Genomic DNA, 23,370 nt, shown 5'->3' on the forward strand with positions numbered 1-23,370 from the left:
TGGGGGTACTTAGTTTTGAATGGGGGCTTGAAGTTTTTTGCAATCATGAATGAAGCACTACTGAGGTGGCAGGCACAGAGAGCATCTGGCGCTTTGCTTTCTTTGCATCAGCAGAGTGGATCACAATGTTGAAATTAGGCCCAAAATGGCATTTAATGAAGTGAAGCCTCTGTGTTGCAGGCCTCCCTGTGCTCTGACTGCAAAGGACAGCCCAATAGTGTATGATCTGGGGACAGCGAGGAAAGGAAATCTCATTAAGGATACTGTTTTTCCTTTTACAAATGTCACTTGTATAACAAATGTCTTACAGATAGCTGGCCTTCTCGTAAGTGTTCAACACCATGTAGCCCTCCGTCAGCCCTAAAAAGCAGTAATTAAACTTACAGTACTTTGTTCTGGAAGTGTGCTCATAAGAGGATGAAGCTTAATATCCGATGCAGATTTACTGTTCCTCTTTGGCAAGTTGCTATAAGTACAAGTAAGAATTCATTGTTGAAATAGCTAATGAGTACCAGACCAGCTGCATTTGACCTTATGTGAAAAGGCGCTATCCATAAACTCCCATGTAAGCTTGCAGGCAGCTGTGTGGGCTTTTTAAATTAGTCAGTGATAAACAAGTTCATGCCAAGCCTGTTTGGCATGTATCATTTCTTAACTTGATTCATGGAAGGATGAATAAGATTCAGAACATTGTCAATGAACCTTATTCTAACAATGTATCCATGTATCAAGTTAAGAATCATGGTACAATATGCCAGCTATGAGATATTTTCAGTTGATGTTTCCAAGCTTGTACCCAAAGGGCTATGTTGATGGTCCTGGTTCTGTCCGTCTGGGGCTGAGGAGGTGGCAGAGAGAAATATTGATTCCCCTCCCCCCGCCCCCCCCCCCCGGGTCTGGGATTAAAGAAGTTATTCAGCAAGTTTCCATAATTAATATGGAAAACCACTTTCTGATTTCTAAAAGTAATTTGGCCAGAATGAAGGTCAATTATTAAGATCCTTAGAAACTCAAGAGAAATGAGTTAATTGTACCACTTACTGAGTTAATAATTCAGTGGAATTCTTTAAGTTATGAATGAAGTATTGGGTGTGGTGTGGTAATGCAGTTGTTTAGTTCCAGAATGAAAGAGCTTCATTCATTTTGAAAACAGGCTGTCTTTTTTCTTTTTTATATATATTAGAAGGTATTCAGTGTAAAACTGTACTGTAGGAGGTGTACTGTACTTGCTTTTGACTGAAGTCACTGTCTGAGCAATTTCTTCAGAAAGTGCAAAAAAACAAAACACAAGCGTTGCAAAGCCTAGAGCGATTATAAAAATACATCCTGTAGGGAAATACCTCACTGAATCAGTTTAACTGTCACGTCGTCTGTCTTTCTGTTAGACTTGCATTGCACAGACCGTTTTCTGTTGTACACAGATACTGGCACTTAGGTAAACAGATGTCTCAAATGTACCGGAAGATACTCAGCTTAATTTAGCCTATGCCAGCCTCCTTTATTAGACTTTGATTTCATCCACTGGATTTTTAGAATGGGAAATACTAGTTTATTCATGATTATACATTCCTTTTCTTCAAAATGTACAAACCTGAAAGACACTTTTTTACACCAGTAAAAGCTACTCCTTGTAAATATTTGTAACCCATTGATATAGTCGGATATTACTATTTGAAAGTAACCTAGCTATTTCAAAAAAAATAACTCTAAGCATTGGCATTGGCCTTAATTAGATATATCAAAGTGTTTGAGAATAAACAGAATGAGCTATTTGTATTTCTGAGAGTGCTTGATAGATAATTCTGTTTGCAGTCATATGTTGCAAACTGGTGTGGTGAAAAGCTGGCATTCAAATAAGTGACTTCCTACTTTTAAATAAGTTTGCTTTTACTAATAAAATTTGTTTCCTTTTGTTTGAGTTAGGATAATGAAATCACTAATGTTCTTTCATGTTTCATTGTTTTCCACAATAAAAGAAAGTAAAGAAATTTCCAGTATTAATGCATGAAATTTGGTAGTGTGGACTATTTACAGCCTTTTAAAAACATGAATTATGTGATATTTAACATTTTATGTACAACCTTTCATCCAAAGGCTCCAAAAGTGCTTTACAAACCAAAGGGAGGAATCATGGAGTTGGACAGCTGGTGCACAGCACACTGCACTTCAGTAGGTGATTGAGACAAACTCTTGCCATTAAGAGAAATGCCATAGGAATTCTAATGTTCACTCAAAACAGGCAGGATCTTTATTGTAAAGTCTTACCTAAAAGAGCCTGCCTGCCTTCCTCCTTTTCCCCAGCCCACCATGAACAAGTATGGTATCCATTTGGCTAGCACAAAGGATAAATGACCACTTGCCTTGATTTGTGAACCTTGGCAAGGGAATCTATATCCAAACATCCTACTCTGTCAGGTGCCAAGCGCCCTCAGCACCCTGTGATTTCTGAACCAAGAAAGGATATCTCAAAACAACATTGTTCTAAACATCTTTAAAAAGCACAGATTGACCTGATACTGAAATGCCAGTGTCTTTGTGGCTTCATGTTAACTAAGTTATCTCAAAACAGCCCTTGTCAGAAAGCGTTAATATTAGATATAACAGCTATTGTATTTTAGTTTATAGGTGCTAGATATAGTGAACATACTGGACATGTCCATTGGGCATTTTTCCCTTTACGCAGACAAATGTAACTTGCTCAGTTTAACTTTCCTCTGGAAATAATCAGTGGCCCTGGTGCACCTGTAGTTTGGATTAACAGCCAATAAGAATTCATTTTGAAATGTCCTTTTTTAACTTAAGGTGAGCAAAACATTCCTAGCATCTTTGCTTTTTAATGCTTATATATCAAGAATATATAAATCTGATTTTCTTTTTGTACCCAAAAAAAAAGGTAAAGGATGAAATTGCTTCCAGGCTGTGACCTTTTTTTTCCAGCTGGGAGTGAATTTTATGGCCTAATTATAAAACCCTTTAAAATGCTGGTTATAATAGAATGCCAACACAACCTAATAATGTAAGTGAGGCTGACATCTGTCAGTAACTAATGAGTGCAGTTTGAAGTTTAAATTCAAAGTTTACTTTTGTAATCTGGTATAAATCTTTCCAACAGATACATGTCAATTTAATATTCACAGCTAGCTTTACTGGTCTGTTATATACCTCACCCTTCAGTAAACTCTGCAAAAAAGTACAAAATAATAGTTTTAATAACGCATAGGGATTTGAGTCTATGGACTTCTGAGCATGAATGGGATGGTTGCAGCTATGAATGCATGAGACTATTAGTGTTGCTAAATGTGTCAGGTATAGTAGAAGATGCATAGTCCTGCATAAAAGTCAAGATGACAAATGTAAGTGGTAAGAAATAATACCATTTGGCAATCTTCATAGACCTAAGGGATCAAATTCTGTCCTCATGTCAGAGGACAAAGGCAATGGATTTACACCAGTGCTAAATACGGTCCAAATCTGGCACAATGTTCAGTGTGAACATGAAAAACAGTTTTGACAAATTATTTGTAAGTTTATAATTTTTTTGTCCTTTTTATTTAGAAATAGTTTCAGTTAAGGATGATTCATTAGTGTCCAGTAAAATACTACTTCATTGCAAGTTTCCTCTTAGCGAGTTAGCTATTGTTATATTATGAGTTAAGTTATATTCACTAAAATGTACTGCACTCTGAGGGTGGGGGAAGTGGGAGGGAATGTGTTGTATGTTCTTTGTAAGTTTTTATCTTTCTGAATAGGTAGCCAAAAACATACATAATACAACTCCAGTGAAAAATTATGGCAGTGTTGGTTTTGGATCCTAAAGACCAATACTGTTACCTGCTACTGCTGCAAGCAGTCATTCTCTTGTTGATCAATATCCATATATTGTTCAGAAATGTCAACCTGAGCAATCGTAGAGTGATTCTCATCTCTGTGTAGAGGGACTTGTCAGCATAATTCCCTTATGCAAAACAATGTGAATATACCCCTTTGTGTCAAGATACCCATTCAAAAAAACAAAAACCGAAACGCAGATAGACTGGAGAGAGGTCAATTTATGAGTTTTAAAGATACATGTTTTAAGTGTAATGCTAACAATAGTAAGCACTACAAACACTTTCTTTGTATCTGTGAAACTGGAAATATGATCTTCATGAGTTAGTGTCTTAAATGATAAATGTGAAAACTCTTATGCTTGAAGTGAAAGATGTGAATTACTAAATCAGATGGGAGAGGGGGAAACTTCCCTATAAACTTAGAAGGGAAGGGGCAGGGGGGGGATTTGAACAGTTTTTCTTATGTGATTTTTGTGACTGAGCAAATGACTGCATAATTTTTCTTTATGCAAAGATGCATAAATTTGTTTGCAGCAGAAACCTTTCAAAAAAGAAAAGGCCTTTTTTTCTTCTGTCAGAGCCCGTCAGGGTAGGGGTTGTCTCATTTCTAAGTTTGCACAGCACTCGGCATAGTTAGGCCCCAGTCCCAAATATAAATAGTTTAATAACATTCCAGTTTTTTGGCTTGTCCATCGTTTTAGGAGCTCTGCAGAAGGTGGACTCTTTGGTCAGGTGGGGAGCAGTAAAAAGTAGCAGTGGCTCTCATGGGCCACTGTGGGAAGTGGGGCTGCTCTGCATTGCCCTCTTCTGGGCCATACATGGTTCTGTGGACACTCCCCACCTTCGTCTGCAAGGTTTGGAGTAGAGTATTCTGTGTCATAAGCTTGGTGTCAGTCTCAAAACAATCAAATGACAAAATGGCAACTCAAGACTTGGCCGTGTGCCCATTTAGACGGGGTGGGGGGGCGCAAGGTAGCAAAAGGCAAGCAATTAATTACCATGCTTAGGGCAAGGCCCTGGTGTGGGTCTGGGTTAGCCCTGAGGAGCTCTGTTCCAGTCTCACCCAGCTCTGTCCCTGAGCAACAGCAGGCATGCCTTCTTAACTGGCCTGCTGGTTCTTGATTGGTCAGTATTTATTTATTTTTTTTCTTGGCCCTTCCAGGCCTCTCGAGGACTGTTTTTTGGTGGTGGTCCAGTATGAGTGAATTTTCCTTGGGTGGGGAACTGAGAGGCAGAGAAGGCCTGATGTACTCAGTCACACACCTCCCCTGCAGAACAGGCCCAGGACTCTGATCTCTTCCCTTCTGCAAGAACATCAGTCCCAGGAAAAGAAGTCCACATTCTAGAGCTGTGAACTTGGCCGGTGCCATACACAAAAGACATATGGTTGTAATGATAGATACTACTGAGTAATGTATTAGTGTCCTTCCTCACTTGCAACCATTTAAGAGCTGCATGGTCTGTTACTAAATCAAAGGAAGCCCTAAAAGATAATATCGAAAGGCCCCTACAATCCATTTGATGGCCCAGCATGCTCTTGGTGGTGGAGTATCTGCTCTCCTGTGGCTGCAGCTTCAGGGTTATACACAGTATAAGATATTCCACCCCCTGAATGTTTTTTGACAGTATTGCTCCCGGTCCAACTGTGGAAGTATCCATTTGTAACATAAACATGAGTGAGAAGTCCAAATACTGTCACACAGGCTGTTGACTGAGGTTATCCTTATCTTGGTAGAGGCCTTGGGACAACTCAATGTAACCTGGACTGCTTGAGATGCATTGGCTTTCCTGAAGTCTGTCCGTGATGCAGCAAGTGTCATGAAATGGGGCATGAACCTTTGGCACTACGTGGCTAGACCCAGGAAAGCCCACACCTGCTTCTTGGTGGTAACTGGGTCTTTCTCAGGGCCTTTGCCTTGTCCTGTAGGGGTTGAACCCAGCCATTTCATATGAGATACCAGAGATGGTGGTTTCCAGTATCCCAAACTGGTGATGTATCTCACCTGTCTGGAAATTCTTCTCCACTTCGCAAAATAAATAATTTTGTAGTTCAAAGTGGGGAAATTGGGAGTTCTGACTCTCCTGTGCAATGATTCTATTAATCACCACGTGCCAATTGTGTGTCTTTCTAATAGCGTCATCTCGTTCCTAAACCAAATCAAAGGTCCTAGTTGGTGGTACCATTGATTCACTGTCAAGAAGTGTTGTCTCAAGGTGGTTCTGTTGACTTGCCAGCTGCTAAGTCTGTTCATTGCCAGGCCTTCCTGGCTCCTTGTTGCTGTTTCCAAGTCGTCTTGCGTTGCAGTGGGCCATCACAAAGGTCTCACATGGCAGTTGGAAAGATGTCAGACAATCAGACTGGAACAGTACCCGGGTTCTCTGGGTGACAGAATAGTAGCAAGGAGAAATTTTGTCAGTCCCTTTAGATTATTTCCCATGGCAAGTTGGGGATTACTCCAGTTCGAAGAGTTCCAGTCTGGTTCCCTATATTCAAATGCACCCAGGCCATAGGGTAGGTATGAGTGGGGACACATGCATTGGGTCATCTTGCAACTCTTCCAGATCCAGTAGAGTCTCACGGACCAGGCTGTAGGAGCATCCAGAATCTATTAATCCTTTTTCTGTTTGTCCCCCAAGCACTACTGTAAATGTCCAGCAACACCTTTTGTGGCAAGGGCTTACTTGCTGAGAGACAGGTTTCAGTCTATGAATGTTACCCTGGACCAGATCATAACCAACCCCAGAGTGCCTTTCAAAGCCTCTTTCTCTCCTAGGCCATGTGGCCTCATGCCGTTAGGTCACACCTTTTGCAAGACTCCACCTTCATTGCTTATGATTGTGGCTTCAAACTGTGTACTTGCCAAACCAACAGTCCACGAACCCCATAGTGACTGTTCCCACCAAAGTAGTGCGATATCCCTGTCATGGTGGAAGAATCCCCATCAGGCTTGCGTCAGCATTCCCTTCATCGCCTCCACACAAGAAAGAACAATAATTATTAACGCATGCCTGTTGGGTTTTGGAGCTGACCTGGACAACCATACAGCGTAAGGCACCTGGACACCTTAAGAGTAGAGGATGCAATCAATGTTCTCAAACTACAAGCAGTTTGAAGGGCTTGTGAAACCTTTCTCCTGTTCATTCAAGGTCACTATGCCCTAAAAATGTCAGACGACAACATCGTGACCTGTTTTCTACATTAACAAACAGGCAGGAGTGAGATCTGTCCCCCTGTGTGCAGAAAGGTCAGTCTGTGGAACTGGTGCATTGGCAACCAGATTACACTGTCAGCTGTCTACTTCCCAGGAAAGCAAAATGTGCTAGCAGACTGTCTCATCAGGCGCTTTGCAGTTGATTGTTAGTGGGAGTGCTCCTCAGTGAGACTTGAACTTTGTTCTCTGCATCCTAACTAAGCGTCCTTTTGAACATTTAGCTTCTTGTTCCACGTCTCTCCTATACAAGAGGATCGCATTCCTGATAGCCATCATCTCAGCCAGCAGGGTTGGTGAGCTTGAAGCGTTGATGGCAGATCCTCCTTACACTATATTCCATAAGCATAAAGTTTTGTTACATTGACACCCTAAATTCACCCCCAAAGTAGTCTGATTTTTACCTGAACCAGTCTATTCATTTACCTGTGTTCTTCCCAAAACCTCACACATGCTCAGAAAAAAAAAAGGGTTCCATTCTCTCAATATTTGGTGAACCTTTAGCCTTTTACCTGCAGAGAACACAAACAATCAGGAAATCCCCTAGATTATTTGTTGCCATAATGGAAAGGGTCAGAGGTCAGCCTGTATCTTCTCAAAGAATCTCGAAATTGATCTCAGGTTCTGTTTTTCTCTATCAGCTGTCTAACCTTCCCATATTCATTGGATAAGAGCTCTTTCCACAAGAGCTCAAGCAACATCTATGGTGTTGCTTCAAGAGGTGCCTCTACTTGATATTTGTAAGGCAGCTATGTGGCACTCAGTCCACACGTTTGCTAGACACTATGCCATGGTACAGTACTCCTCTACCAGTGCATCTTTTGGAACAGCAGTCCTTTGTTCTGCTCTGCCATCTACGACCTTGCACCCTCCTCCTATTTGAGTACTGCTTGTCCAGTCATCCACAGTGAAATGCAGATAGGGACCAGTACTTGAAGCAAAAGAGAGAGTTACTTACCTGGTAATAACTGGAGGATCTTTGAGATGTGTGGTCCATACCTGCCCACCTTCTCGTCTGCTTCAGATCTTCTCTGACTTGTGGTGAAGGAACTGGAAAGGCGGTTGGTCTATCCTGCCTTCTATCTCCTGATAGAGCGCATGTGTCACCGCAGTGGAATACAGATAGGGACCGCACATCTCGAAGAACCTCAAGTTACTAATAAGTAACTACCGTATATACGCATTCATAAGCTGAATATTTTTGGTAAAAATGTGACGCATCAAAGAGCGGGGGTCAGCTTATAAATGGGTCTACACTAAAATTTGATTTTAAACTCTATAAAATCATTGAATTGAATATCTAATACTTTGTCATTTTGTTTACCTGAAGCGTCTGCAGGAATGGAGCCCCTCGGCTCCCTGTGTCCGCGGTTCCCGCAGCTCCCGTTGCCTGGGAACGGCGAAGTGGCACGAACCGCGGCCACAGGGAGCTGAGGGGCTCCGTTCCTGTGAACGCTCCAGGTAAACAAAACGTCCCGACCCGCCAGCAGCTTACCCTGATGGGCCGGGAGCCAAAGTTTGCCAACCCCTGAAATATAGGGTCGGCTTATGAAAGGGTCATACAGTTTTTTACTATTTTTACCTATCCATCTTGGGGGGTCGGCTTATAAATGAACGGGCTAATGAACGAGTATATATGGTAATTTCTCTTACAAATCAAAGTGGCAGTTTTATGCCCAAACAGTTTTTTATAAGTTTTAAACTTGAGAAAATGCATTTCCATCTGAGTCTTTAATTTTAAGTTTTGAGCCTGGAGTGAATCTTCAGATGCTATAAATCACTTTCTTGGGATTTTAAATTAACAGAAATGTTAGTAGGTTCCAAACATTCAACACTGCAATGGATAACCTTGTTTGTATTTTTTCCTCTCCTTGTTTTCTGCACTTTTTGTGGATGGTTCCACCTTTCTGCCAGACTGTAGGGTCAAGAATGCCTCTTGTATTTGTTTTGCACAGTGCCAACCATTTTGTGAGTGCATCACTGATGATAATGACATTGTTTGAGTCAAACATCGAAGTCTTTATTCTCCACTGTTAGTGCAACCTCCTATGCTTCAATAAGTATGCAGGTGTAAGAGTGGAGAATCAGGCCACCTGTGTGCATATGGGTTTTGCACGATCATTCTGTTCGATGTGGCGTAGCAGTTAAATTAGTATATCTGCTTTTATTTGGTGTGAGCTAAAATTGCTTCTACTGTGTATAAAGTAAAAGCTGCAGTGATGGGATGATATGGGATCAAATATTTCTTGAAATGTTTGAAATCATTGGAAAATTCAGAGATCTTTGTAAACGCTTTGGGGCACGAACTGCAGCCTACTATGTTTTGTCTGTCATAATAGACAAACTGGTACAGAGCTCCAGCATGGTGGAGGTCTCTGGGTGCTACCACAACATAAATTACTAATACTTGCATATCTCTGATCTTGATTTTTAAATGGAAACTTTTTAAAGAACAAGTTTTGTAGTAATGTGAAATGTATGATAAAAGTGGCTTACGATAATTTATAGGCATCTCAGTTGCATTCATTAGTAATTACCATCATTGTAATTAGGTGCATAAACTACTTCATGAAAGTGGAACACTTTCCCGACACAAGCTTGACTTTTAGAGAGATGCTGGATTCTTTCTGTGGTGGCTTGATGGAAATATTGATGTAAAGGTGGGATTCAGTTTGCTTCCCTGTGGAAGTTTGTTCTTAAGGAAAGGCTGACAATCAAACACCACCTTTTTCCGCAGTCCTCGCAAGACAAGATCTGTGCAGTTGAGCACAACAAGCCTGGTGGGTGTTATGTAGGCTTTATGGCTAAACTTAAATTGTGAGCTTCCTGGGGCCACAATGATATTGTCTAAGTGCTGTATCAGTAATTTCTGTAATATTTTGTTAAAATGGTGCCTTTCATAGAGAGGAGAGGATAGCTTGGAAAAAGCAGCATTGCCTATTCCAAGCATTCAAGATCATAAATCAGGCCACAAAATACCATGAGATTAAAAAATAATTGGGGGAAAGTAAGGGGGAGTCTTTTAATTTGCCTCCTAGTTTTTGAGCCTTTAGAGTTTGTTTTCAAGCTTCCCTCCATTCCAGTGAGAGCTAGAAACCGGCTACTTTTTTTTTTAGAATGAAAGTTGAGATTTTCATGTAATAAGTGCTCCAGGAGCAGGGGCTTTAAGAAAAGCACAACATCTTGCAAGATAGTGGTGAGAACTGGGGCAACACTAAGTACATGTGGGATTTATGAAAAACTATATTTAGCCTTTCAGGGAGAATGGACTGTAACAAACACATTTCTGTAATACACTGTGGGTTTTTAAACACCGCTAAGGACATGGCTAAATTGAATGTGTTGTGTAAAGTCATGTAGCAAAACGTGCCAGTGAAATCACTTATTAAAACAAAAAACTTCAGAAGTGTATAGTGACTTCCTGTGAAATTTCTGAACCAGAGATTCAGAAGTGCATGCACACATCAGCCTGCTTTCAAATTCCTGTGGCCCTAACTTGCTTATTTGGTTTGAAAGCAAGGGTCTAGGGATGTTTTCTTTTATTTCCTTCCCCCTCCATTGTTTCCTACACAGAGTTTTAATATTCAGACATTTTATAACCCTACTCCTTCTAAAACTCTCTTTGAGCTTCTTTTCTTTCTTTACACAAAAGAATACTTTTGGCTGATTGAGTTCCATCCATTGCCAACTGTGGGTTCTTTTGTTTTGTTAGTCCAGCATCCTTTATAAAATGAGGACCATTGAGCAAGTACTCACTGACTCCCCACTGAGCATGATTGTGCTTGAAAGGTGTGGTACTGTACTGGTGTAACATGTAAAGCTTTAGTTAGAGGGTTTGAATGCATTTCAGGGTCTACCTTTTTTGCTTTGTGAAAAGTAGTGAGATTGTGCTTGAGATAATAAATCCACCTATTTTTAGTTTGGTGTATAAGTTTGTGACAAGTGGGTGAACAAAGAACTAGCTGAATGCACTTGCTATTGTGTTGAAACCAACCAAAAGTTCCCATTCAAGTGGTTTCAGTGCAGTATAGCTAACCGGCAATTTTCTGTTTTATGTACACAAACCTAGAAAGACAACTGTGCTTAGTTTTGATTTATCTGTAGTAGAACTTGAATAAAGCTGACTGGAGGACAATTCAGGGGTTCAAGAATCCCTTTCCAAAAGCATAAATAAGTTTGTTTCTTTGTTTGAAGAGGAGCAGTAACCAGTATCTACCATAAGACTTAAAGGGCTACCTAAAAAATACTTTTTTCCCTCTGTCTGGAGACAGATAGCAGTAAATGTTTTCACCATTTCAAAGCAGTAGGCTACACGTAGGATTCAAGTATCCTTAACACCCATTTCCTTGCTGTATTGCAGTAGTTCTCAGCCCGGGGCCCCCTGTGGGGGCTGCGAGCAGGTTTCAGGGGAGCCGCCAAGCAGGGCCAGCATTAGATTTGCTGGGGCCCATGGTAGAAAGCTGAATCCAGGGCCCTGAGTCCCGCCACCTGGGGCTGAAGCCATAGCAATGTAGCTTCGCAGGGGCCCCTGTAGCATGGGGCCTCAGGCAATTGCCTAGCTTGCTACCAGCTAACGCTGGCCCTGGCTTTTATAGGCAGAAAACCAGTTATTGTGGCACAGGGTGGGCTGTGGAGTTTTTATAGCATGTTTGGGGGGGCCTCAGAAAGGAAAAGATTGAGAACCCCGGCTGTATTGCATTATTGAAATTTGCTGTTTTAAAATCAGGTGTCAATATGAATGAACCCCCATATTCCCTCTTCATATACAGGATATAAAAATGTTTGTTTTCAGTAACTGTATGTATATAGATTGCTATGGATCAATTAAGGACCTGAAGGTGGATCATAGAAATTTCATACAGATACGTAAAAATACACATGATCTGCTTATAAGTATCAACATAAGGAACAGAAATGTGATGAGAGCTCTTCAGCCTCGCAGACAAAGATAAGATCTGAGGGCTGGAAGTTGAAGCTAGACCAATTCATACTAGAAATAAGAGGCAGAACTTTGCAACAGTGATGGTAATTAACCACTGGAGCAATTTACCAAGAGTTATTCTCAATCTACCGATGAAAAGCCCTAGATAAGAGCCTAGTCGTCGTCGTCGTCATCATCATCACTGGAAATCTTTAAATAAAAATTGGATGTTTTTCCAAGAGATGCTCTAGTTCAGCCACAGCTATTGGACTTGAAGCAGGAATTAATTCATGGAATTCCTATGAGCTGTCTTATGCAAGAGGTTAGCCTAAAAGATCACAATGGTCCCTTCTGGCTTTAAAACCCGTGAATCTGTATAACAATGTGGCGAGAGAATCTTTTTGTATCGGAGAGCACTCCACCTCCAAATTCTAATAACATTGCTGTTCAACCAGTGTAATGCTGTTGACTGCTGCAGAGTTATGCCAGACTTACTCCAGCCAGAGAAAAATGAATCAAGCCCACTGTACAAATAATGGTAGCAATCAGAAGCCTACTCTTGAAGATTTGTTCCATGGTAGCAATATGATTTGGTGCAGGTTGCCATGAGATACAGTAATAGAACTTCAGTGGTCTCTACTGTGCAGCAAAATCTCATTGAGGTCCTGTATAAGAGTACAAAGTCAGTGAAGCATGTTCATCTTAGTAGTACTATAATCCACTGACTTTCATCCGAGTTGTGCTGTAAAATCATTCTAACATCTCACACATTATCTGATTCTTCTCTCCCCCCTCCTCCCCCAATTGAATACACTGGACCCTCGCTAGAACGTGCATCTGTATAGCGCGAATTCGCATATAACGTGGTCGCGGCCATGGATCCCAAATTTAATTACTTTAATTGCGGTTCATTTTAACACGGTCCCCGTGTTAACACTGTACTGTGCATGATCCCAAATCCCGCTTTCTAGCGAGGGTCCAGTGTGCTTTAATCCCTGAATGTGCTGGATTCAAGTTATGCATATCTAGGAAGTGACATGAATTAGAGTAGTGAGCAGGGGGTTGAATGTGAGGGGAGCACCCAAGTTCAGTGATTTATATGGTCTTGGGCAAGTCGCTTCCCCTCTGTGCCTCTTTCCCTTCTTGTAAAATGGGGAAGAATATCTACCTTCCTTCCTCAGTGGTGGTGGGAGGGCTAGTTAGTAAATGTCTGTAAAGCTCTTTAAATATGTAAAGTTCTTTCTAAAAGGCATCCTGTGCCAGACACTGGTAACATAATGATTATGTGTACAGTGAGAAAGAAATTGTATAAAATTCTCAACGAGGAATTAGCATAATATACTGTATAATATTGATAATTACTCATCAGTGAATAGATTGATGTGTTTTAAAAACCGGGTTTTTAACAAAGAATGAAAGCTAAACTAAAAACACTGAAAATTTAGAGGGGTCCTTAGTCTTTGTCCATGTGGATCCAGCTTATGGTGTGTGCGCGCGCGCGCCTCATGCATGGGAGATCAGAACCTTTTGACACCAGTGCCCTTTGGGGCCATACCAGTGCCCTGCATATCTGTGCGCATTTCTCACCTCGCCTGTTCTGCATCGCTCCCCCTATGTGAGGGTGTATGGGGCAGAGCAGCTTCTACCACCTTTCGCTTCACTCGAGCTCAGCAGCCTGTGTGCAATCCCCTGAAGTACCCTTCATCAAGTCAATTTAGAATCATTCAGTTACTTTGCTTAGCTGACTGACAACTTTCTTTGCTCCTTCTTTAAAATGTATTTTTTCTTCTACTTGGTACTGAGGTGCCTTTCCATCTTAAGGCCAAGACTAAACCCCTCCAGGTTCAAGCCAGACCTTTCATGTGATGGAGTCCCTCTTTTAACTGAGGGACACAATCAGTGTCTACTCTCTGTGGGAGAGAGCAGTGTGCTGCTGATTTTTACTTAAACCAAATCATTAACCTCTTATTCTCTTTCCCCAAGCACCACTTAAGCCTGGGATAAACCAAGTTCTTTAGTTTAGATACTTCCAGAGCCTGCCTTTATTATTTAGGTAAAGCCATTCAGGAAATCAACCTGTTTGTGACATTAAGGAAGGCTGTAAAAGATCAGATCATCCTTCCCAGAGATTCAAATGGATCACTCAGTGTGTTAGTCTTCTAGTAACTAGTAGATATGGCCTTCCCTCAGTCATCAGGGCCCACTCAGCTAGAGGCCAGGCAACCTCTTCAGCATGTCTAAGAAATGTTTCTGTATGGGTCATTTGCACTTGGAGTTCAGCTCATACCTTTACCAAACATCATGTCCTGGATTTGGTGACTAGATCAGATGCCAAATTGGGAACAGTGGTTCAGAAATCCTTATTTGGCTAGCTGTAGCTAGGACGTCAGACTCTCATGTTAAGCTGGAAATTGCTAGCTAGTCGTAAGTGAGATCCATGTGAACAAAACATCTGAGAACTGCAGTTACTGCACAATAAATAACTTCTTTATTTCCCAAATGGATCCCATTTGCAGAGTTGCTGTAAATTCTCTCCTTAACCACTTTCCCTAAACATTTGAAGGGGTGGGCAGGATGTATGTCTTTTCTATTGCTTTCGGTTAATATATATTTTTTTAATTACAGACTTTAAAAAATTCAAAGAGTCTTTGCTCCCTTGATTATGAAGAAGATGATGATGATGACGATGACGACGACACACAAATGAAGACAATTGTGTCATCCCCATGTGATTCACATGACTTTATGAACATCACCACCCCTGGTTCCAGTCCAGTGAAAGAGCAACTGGATGAAGTAAGGCATCATGGGCCATGCCAAGTTGGCTTCAGTGTAAGGGATTATAAGAAGGCAGCTGCAGTATGTGAAAGTGATGAGGACACAAGTGATTGTGAAAGCACTGAAGAGGGCATCTTTCCGCTAGACTGCGGGGACTTGGATCTAGAGCAGATTGAAAACAACTGAGGCTCAAAGTTGTGTACTAGAATCAAAGTTGTTCTAAATTAAAATGATTAGTGGATTACCTTTGCAATGCATAATCCATGTCCCTGAATCTCTGTATTGCCTATCTTGGGCCTGTGTTAGAAGAAATGTTTCAGGTGGGGGAAAAAAAAGAACCATTGTTACCTGTTTATAGTCTATTGATCAGTATATGAACAACAGCAAAAGACAGCTGGAGGTTAAATGTTATTTTGAACATTAAGGAGTAACTTTGATTACAAATTTCCTAACAGATATTTTGCATTTTTATGGCTTTTACAGTTCGGGAGAAAGCATCTCTATTTTGAAATGAATTTTCAGAAGGGCATTCTATAAAACTAAATCTGTCTACAGTGATTCTGGTGTGGGTATATGTTCCATTTGTTAAAGAGCTTAATGTGAAAAGTGAGTTGCATAATTAAACTGGTAATAAACGATTGGATATCTGGAGATCTGAACACTTAAGTATCTGGTTGACAACTGGTCCAAAATACTTAACTGTCTCCTTATACAGTGAGTGGTTATAAAACTTCATAACATGTACAAATGGTTTTTCATACATTCAAGACTTTTTGATCAAAATGTAGTAGTGACCTTAAAGGTTAACATTTTTCCATGATTTTACTACTTGAATTGTTTTCCAGCCAGAAGCAATGCTAATTTAGGTGGGTTAAAAGTGCAAGTAGCTGCCCACCTTCTTGGTCATTATTATGTTTTCTGTGGTTCAGAAGAATGTACAAGAGCACTTGAACTTTTAAACAGGGACTTTGTAATGATCAATTCCCCAGGAGGTGATCCCTTCAGCAATACTAGAAGGAAACTAGTCCTTGAATTAAATAAAATGACATTTTGCTTTGGATTTGCATGTGTTTATGAATTTTATTGGTTGATCTATGAAGTCTTTGGCAGATACTGTAGCATGGCATCTCTTTGACATGGGGGAAGTAGTTTTAGATTCTTATCTATCCAGAATATTTTTGCGGGGTTTCATAGGGTAATGAAGTGTCTTTTCACCACTCTTTAAAATGTAATACTATATCGTTGCTGACCATTACAACAGCACAATTAATAATGTGGTTAAAGTGAAGGAATTTTCCACAAACAAGGAGAATTAGTTTGGGGACACTTAAATTAGATGGAGTTGGGGAAGGTAGAAATTAGTTGTGGAATAGTTCAGGGACTGGATGGTGTAGGACTGATTAAATAAAGCTGAATCCACTGCGGTTTCTGCAGCAGTGCCAATGCATTTCAATGAAGATTTCAGTCCCTTCTGCTAGAGCTCGTTTTAAACAGCCTTAGTGGTATACGGGAAAATGAGTACATGAGTGAATGTGGTGGGGGAAAGAACACTGACACAGAGCCTAATCCCGTGTGTCATTGAGTGCCACAGCACTCCACAGGATTGGGTTCCAAATAGCTAACCCACTGAGATGTCTAGGGTGTCTATACAAAATGAAAGAAGCCTGGGTAATCAAGAAGTGAAAGTCACTTTTGTATACACAATGCATGCCAAATGACAACCTTGCTGCTCCAGCGAATGTGGGAGTGTTAAAAATTTAAAACAAATACAGGTTTAGAAAGCTGTAATGTATACAGGAAAGACCTGTTTTTGCACATCGTTGTACAAAGACAGTGAAATCTTGCGCCCATGAAGCGTGCTGCACACGATGGAGGAATCCACACACACACACACCCCATTTCAAAGAACCGCAGCTACTCCAAAATAATTGTTCTTTTTGAAGTGCCAGGATACAGTGCCTTAAGTGCATCCAATCTCCCTGGAAATGTAGAGGATGCGCCAGTGGAATAGTAAGCCACAGTCAGGGTCCCAGAAGTGCCTTGGTTGAAAATCGGGTACTAGTGGTTGCAGTACGACCATGTTCTCCATTTTTTTTTAAATGGAGCAATAAAGGCAAGTAAATTTGAATGAACTTATTGATGCAGAGTGATAGCCATGGGCAGTAGGATGGCTGGAATCACTTAAAATCTAATAAAAAGAAAGGGAGGACTTGTGGCACCTTAGAGACTAACAAATTTATTTGAGCATAAGCTTTCGTGAGCTACAGCTCACTTCATCGGATGCATTCAGTGGAAAATACAGTGGGGAGATTTATATACACAGAGAACATGAAACAATGGGTGTTACCATACACACTGTAACGAGAGTGATCACTTAAGGTGAGCTATTACCAGCAGGAGAGCGGGGGTGATAGACTTTTGTAGTGATAAGGTGGGCCATTTCCAGCAGTTGACAAGAACGTCTGAGGAACGAGTGGGGGGGGGGGGGGTGGATAAACATGGGGAAATAGTTAAAATCTAATGTTTCCATTTTAACACACACTTTTCATTCCCTGAAGTTTTATAGTTTTAAGGAGATTGGTGTGGTGACAGCAGGGGCTCTTTAACCCATAAGAGGAGAGCCTAAAAGAAGTGAAAATAAAAGGAGAAATGTCTTTTGAGGCATGGGTACAGAGGGAGTTCAGGGGAGAGGCTCAGCAGGGAAATTATCGATGTAAAAAAAAAAAAAAAAAACACCTTACATTTATTAGAGAAACAAAGTTTGAAAGACTTCCTCCAAGCAGAGGACCGTACACCAGGAACTCCAGATTTCTAATCTCAAATCCATGGTCTGAGCAAGTCAATGCTCTGTACCTTAGTTTCCCCCAAGCAAGCCTTAATTCCCCTCTCACAGGTGTGCTGGGACTAGGCAACATGTAGAGCTCTGGGGGCAGGAAGTGCTGTCGAAGTGCGAAACAGTCTTTATTTAGGAGAATACGGAAGAAGTTAGGGCCACTCTTGGATAAAGAACAAATTTCATGGAAAAATAAACGTAGTAGCCACCTACTTTTCAGCTTGGGTTTTTATTAGAGGGTGACCAAGAAAATAATGAGTTGAACAGCTGTGCTAGAAAAATTGCAAAATCCTGGGGAAATGAAATCTGTTGAAAGAGGAACATGTATACTTTAGGTCTACCTACTAATATAATCCCATGTGAGAGCTAGGAATTAAAGGAATTACTGCAATTTTATGGTCGCTTCACACAGTGATTCTGCCGTTGTATAATGCACAAAATTGTAGTACCTGCCCCAAAAGAGCTTATTAGACAATGAACTTGCCACATTTATGTATTACATTCAAGTTTTCCAGGTGAACAGGGAAATGTCCCTAATAACCCACAATGGACAAGTGTAGTAGAGAGTTTTCAAAAAGGAAGTCCTACAGCATTGTATGCCAACTACCTGCAGTCTGTCACAGGTTGAGCTATGCCGTTTAGAGGGTTCAGATTTCAGCTCTCAGCTGTGCTTAGTCCCAGGCTGAGACCCAGGTCTTTTGGGGGAGATATGAAGTCACCTGTCTTCTATAGGGGGAAGAGCTGGTAGGAACAGAATAAGATGAAAGACTGGCTGTGGTTCCTTTCTGCCAGAGAATCAGTGAAAGAACCCTGGATGGAAGAAGCTAGGAAAGGGCCAGAGGAGGCCAGGAGCTAAGTTAGAGAAGTACTCTGGGGAGCCAGAGAAGAGAGCCTCAAGAGCAATAGCCACCACAGAAATGGCTCTGGGAAACCATTGAGAAGGGCAGCCTTAGGTTTAGGGAATAATGTTGCCTGCAACTTGAGGGCAGAGTAAAAGGAGGGTCCAGACTTCTGGGTAGTAATCGCTAGAGAGGTGGTAGTGGAAACCCAGGCACCAGGGCACCCAGGCCTGTGAGTTGCCTCCTGTCTCCAAGGTGTGGGAGTCTTGCCTGTGCCTGGCTGGGTGTCCGCTCTCTAACACCACCAGCCTTTCAACCACAAAGCGCTCTCCTCTGGGACATACCAGCCCTTACGTTGCTTTGTAGGTTAACAATGCCCCCCAATCCCTGAGTCCTTTTGAATCATTCCTCTTTGATAGCCAGCCCCTGAGTTGGGCTAATTCCCAATCCTTTGCCCCCCAAAGGTAGAGTGTACCCCATTTTTATCTTAAACCACCACTGCTGTAAACCACATTGAACTTGTGAGCACTTATTATAAAAGTAGGTTTAGTCAAGACAGCGTGGTTACTGCCGGGCTGGTGTCGCGGAGATAAGGGGCAGCCCCTAGGCAGTGGCTGGTGAGCAGGAATTTGGGTAGTTGCAGGAGCCAAAATCAGTAGCCAAGGGTCAGGGTCAGGGTCAGAGATCGAATTTCAGTAGTCACCGGGCTGGAGTTGGGAGTCAGGGTTGAAGTCAGTCTGGGATCAGAGCAAAACAAGCTGAGGTCTGGAGCCACAGCAAGCCAGAAGTCTTATGTGGTTGCCCAGATGATTTTCTGCAGCATCTTCCAGGGTTAAATAGTAAGCGGTGGGCCCATCTGAGGCTGTGGGGTGCTGTCACTCTGGCCACTTTAGGCATTGCGGGAAGTAACACCCAATCTCCACAGGGCTCCTTTGATGTGGCTACATGTGGCCTTCCACTGGCAATGTTGGGAGCATTCACTGCCCCAAGCTGCACAGACCTGGGTTCTAGTCCTGCAGCTTCTTAAATTACACCCCTGTCAGGGGCACCTTTCCTCTGGTTTGGCACCAGGCCTGGTTTGTCTTAATGAAATCAAGTCAGGGGCATGGGTAGCAGGTTCCCAGGAGTGCACTTTGGGACCATAGCCTTTCCAATCTAGAGATTGTACAGTCTCCCCCTTTGCAGTCTAGAGTGGAGGATAGTTTGGACTTCTATATTTCTTATGCCTTTGGACCTGGTCCAGTGGGAGCTGGGGAGACACAACTGATGGGGGATTGAGAGGTGGCAGATGGTGGGGGGGCAGAGGCATGCGGAATTAATTGCTGAGCAAGGAGATGGGCAGATGTGGTGGTGAGAGCTCCTGCAGTGGTGGCCAAAATCACCTTAATAAATTTGAGGGATTCAGCAGCACTAATTGTCTCTGACGCTGAGGTGTGGTGTGGCAGGGGGAGTTCAAAAATCCAGACAAACACTATATATATATTTAATCAGGAAAAACCTCAAGATTTGGGAGCCAATGTCATGATTTTTAAGGGTCTGACACTATTTTTGAACCTTTGGGGTTGGCAATACTGCAGTTAAATGGTCGGTGGATACGCATTTCTGGCACTGAATACGAACTCTTTGGTTAACAGCAGCAAACATTTGCTATCTATGCCATTAGATATCAAAGCCAGATACCGACAGCAACTGTGTTCTCTAAGGGCATAGCCAGGAAATGGGTCTCTACCTGATCCCTCTTTGAATCTTGCTGAGTTCTTGGCCTCGGCAACATCACGTGTCAGTGAGGTACGCTTTGTGTGAACAAGTGCTTCCTTGAGTTTTGAGTTGTCCATTTTTTAGTTCCCTCGAATGTCTCCTTGCTCTTGTGTTTTGAGACCCAGGGAACAGAAGCTTTTGATCTACCTTCTTTAGACCATTTATATTTTATATACCAATGTTAGTCTCCTTTCTAAGGTAAACAATCCCAACCTTACAATCTCTTCATGTGATTTTTTTGGTTTCTCTACTCATGGCAGCTAAGATTGCCACAGGAGGGAGAGGGAGTGTGTGAGCGTGAGTGAGAGAAAGAAAAAGAGAAGCAGGAAAATGCAGAAGAGGAGCAGCTCCTGAATGAGACCTTGAGGGAGCACCCAGTAAGGTAAGAGGAGACCCAGGAGAGAACTGCACTTTGCTAGTCGAAAGCCTTTTCATCCTCTGGTGATTATAACTTCCTAAACTGCCCCATGCAACAGTCACTCAACCCCCATCAGACCCTTAAGTTACCACCGTGATGTACCAAAGCTGCACTGACTGAAGAGTGAGAACCCAAAGGCCTCTCTATTTTCCAGGGTCAGATTCTCAGCTGGTGTAAATTGTCACAGCTCCATTGAATGGACCTATGACAACTTACACCAGTTGAAAATCTGCCTCTAGGTCGTCTGCTTGGTAGCATCAGTGAGCTTTCAACATATTTTAGTTGAATAGCAGGTGTGTAGCTGATGGACCAAAAATGCACTGAAAATGACCTGAAGAAGAGCTTTGTAGCTCGAAAGTTTCTCTTTCACCAACAGAAGTTGGTCCAATAAAAGATATTATCTCATCCACCACCTCTCCCTAATATCCTGGGACCAACAATGCTGCAACAGTGCAAACTGAAAATGAACTGTCAAAGGAGCATTTATACGATAGTCCAATAGCCTGTTCTGACACATTTTTCAAGTGGGTTTTGACACAAGTCATTTTAGCCCCTAAGTGCATCTCTTACTGTCTTTACTTGCTAGGTTCATCTGGTTAGCGTGGTCTCTCTGAAAGTGCTAAAATTGTGTAGGAAATGGTAAAACATAATGTAGTGTTTACGGGTTATAAATAGGCTTGGAAGAATTAATTTTTTTTCAGAAAACATTGGTAAACTTCGATTTCCCCATAAACGCACATTGATGAAAAAGTGCATTTCAATTGATGATGGGATTTTGATCATTTGTGTTTTAACGCTTACAAAGTTTTAACTTTGAGTCTCAATGTCTGCTGCTGTTAAATAAATATTACGACCTTCCTGCTCATAATTCACACAACTGCGAAATTCAAATGGGTAAAATAATCTAACAAAACCTGCTTAAAGCCCATAATTTTGTGCACTTGTGAAAATTTAAATTGATCAAAATAAACATGGATAGTATCGACTGAAATTATTTAAAAAAAAAAAATTCTGTCAAGCTACTTTAAACAATTGGCATAGACCTATATACTCTTACAGTCAAGTTTAACATTTCCCAAACGAGTGATTCTTTTATTATATTTTTTTTAGAATATTTCATTTAATAAGGATAATCCATACAAATACAAATGTGGTGTGACATGTATGTGTGCGTGTTTGTAGCAGTATATATAACCTCTCAAATTATGTTAAAGGAACTGTAAAGTTGCAAAGTGAAGCATTCAAAAGTTAAGAAATGCCAGATTTAAGATTAACCATGCAAGAGTTGTTCCTGTTGGGCAAATTCATTTGGACACAGTCTTTAGTTACATAATCTTATACTATTTTTTCCCCAGGACCCCTGCCTCATTCAGTGCAAAGGATGGAGCGTGCTCACTGAATGGGTAACTATGCAATATTTCTTTTTTATCTTCTTTCAGCATGGGGCCCCATACATTACTTACAGCAGACGATTCAAATGAATGCAGATAGAAAAGCCCATGAGGAAATTAATCTATGGTGCCCCATCATAGTATCTTAGTTCTTTACAAGCATAAATGAATTCATCTTCACACCACCCTTGAGACGAGAGGGGGTATTATTACCATTTTACCCATGGGGAATCGAGACAAAATTGTCAACAGCATCTGCTATTTTAGGTGCCCAATTTAAGAAGCCTGGGGCTTGATTTTTTTCAGAGTACTTAACATTTTACAGCACTTTATATGTTCAGATCACAGCTCCCAATGACCACAGTTGCAAGTGCTCAGTACTTCTGCAAATCAGGAGATAAGGCATACACTGATTACCTGTGGAGATGGTGTAAGTGACATGCCCAGTCTGACAAAGGAACTCTGTGGCAGAGGCAGGGGTAGAATCCAGTTTTCCAGGATGTCGTTCAGCAGCCTTAATGACAAGCATCCTTTCTCTTTCTGCAGTTCCCCAGGTCCCTGCTTCATTCACCATCCACCTTCCAGCTTTTGCTTGAAACGAGGCAGAGATACTGCAGACAACAACCTTATTAATTGCACAGCCCTAATTCATCCCCAGAGCAGGTCTATCCCAGGCACCGTGTGTGGCAGGGGGTCTCATTGAAAAATACAGTATGTGATTAAAATGTGATCTTGTAATTACTATATCATAATGCATATGCACAAGGGGGCTCAATTTAGATTGCACATACATCTGGCATTTCTTAACTTCTAAGTACATGACTTTGCAACCTTAATGTTCTTTTAGTGCAATTTTTAATGTAATTTTCTACATTAAAACATTTTTGTTTTTTCAATTTTTGTTATATGGAACAAATTGAAACCCCCCCCCCCACACACACACTCAGCAGAAGCAGCAGGGTCGGGGCCTTTAGATCCACAGTACAGTCCTCTATCACTTCAGCTAATGAAGTAACTAGTAGCAGTTGTAGGCTGTTATCTTCTACGAGAAAGGGAACAAGAGACTTTGACAGTGGCATTCACAACTGTTTGGTAGACAATATGGAATGTTTAGACTCAGGAATAATGGGTTCAGCGGCAGGTCCTGTAAGGGCATGCCCGATAGTAGTTACAGGCCCCTCTGCCTCTGTACCCTCCCTTGCTGCTATCCCCTCTGGCTGCTAATTCCCATTCTCCCCCACCCGAATTTTCTGCTCCCCTCTGTCTATCTCCCCTGCCTCTCCCACCCCCACATGTTCCTCACTCCTCTAAATTCCAGGCAGGCTGCTCCCTCCTCTTCCAGGCCACAATGCTCCCTAAGAGCATCCAGCAATTGAAGAGAAAATCCTGCCCC

General features: G+C 41.6%; 1 protein-coding gene and 1 long non-coding RNA gene across 6 annotated transcripts in view; both read left to right on the plus strand.

The window, feature by feature from the left end:
• Nucleotides 1-15,747, plus strand: part of FAM53A (family with sequence similarity 53 member A) — a 99,324-nt gene extending 83,577 nt beyond the window's left edge. For all 5 annotated transcript variants that reach the window (XM_074950160.1, XM_074950165.1, XM_074950161.1 and 2 more), the window contains one exon: nt 14,586-15,747. In XM_074950160.1, the coding sequence (XP_074806261.1) occupies nt 14,586-14,924 (339 nt within the window). In that variant the 3' untranslated portion in view covers nt 14,925-15,747. The remainder of the gene's footprint in view (nt 1-14,585) is intronic.
• Nucleotides 15,748-21,953: 6,206 nt separating this feature from the next.
• LOC141985995 (uncharacterized) overlaps nt 21,954-23,370 on the plus strand; it is a 59,787-nt gene continuing 58,370 nt past the window's right edge. Inside the window, exon 1 of the long non-coding RNA XR_012639093.1 lies at nt 21,954-21,989. This is a non-coding gene — a long non-coding RNA (uncharacterized LOC141985995). The remainder of the gene's footprint in view (nt 21,990-23,370) is intronic.

This window comes from Natator depressus, chromosome 4 (genome assembly GCF_965152275.1).
Source record: "Natator depressus isolate rNatDep1 chromosome 4, rNatDep2.hap1, whole genome shotgun sequence".
NCBI classification, from domain to species: domain Eukaryota; kingdom Metazoa; phylum Chordata; order Testudines; family Cheloniidae; genus Natator; species Natator depressus.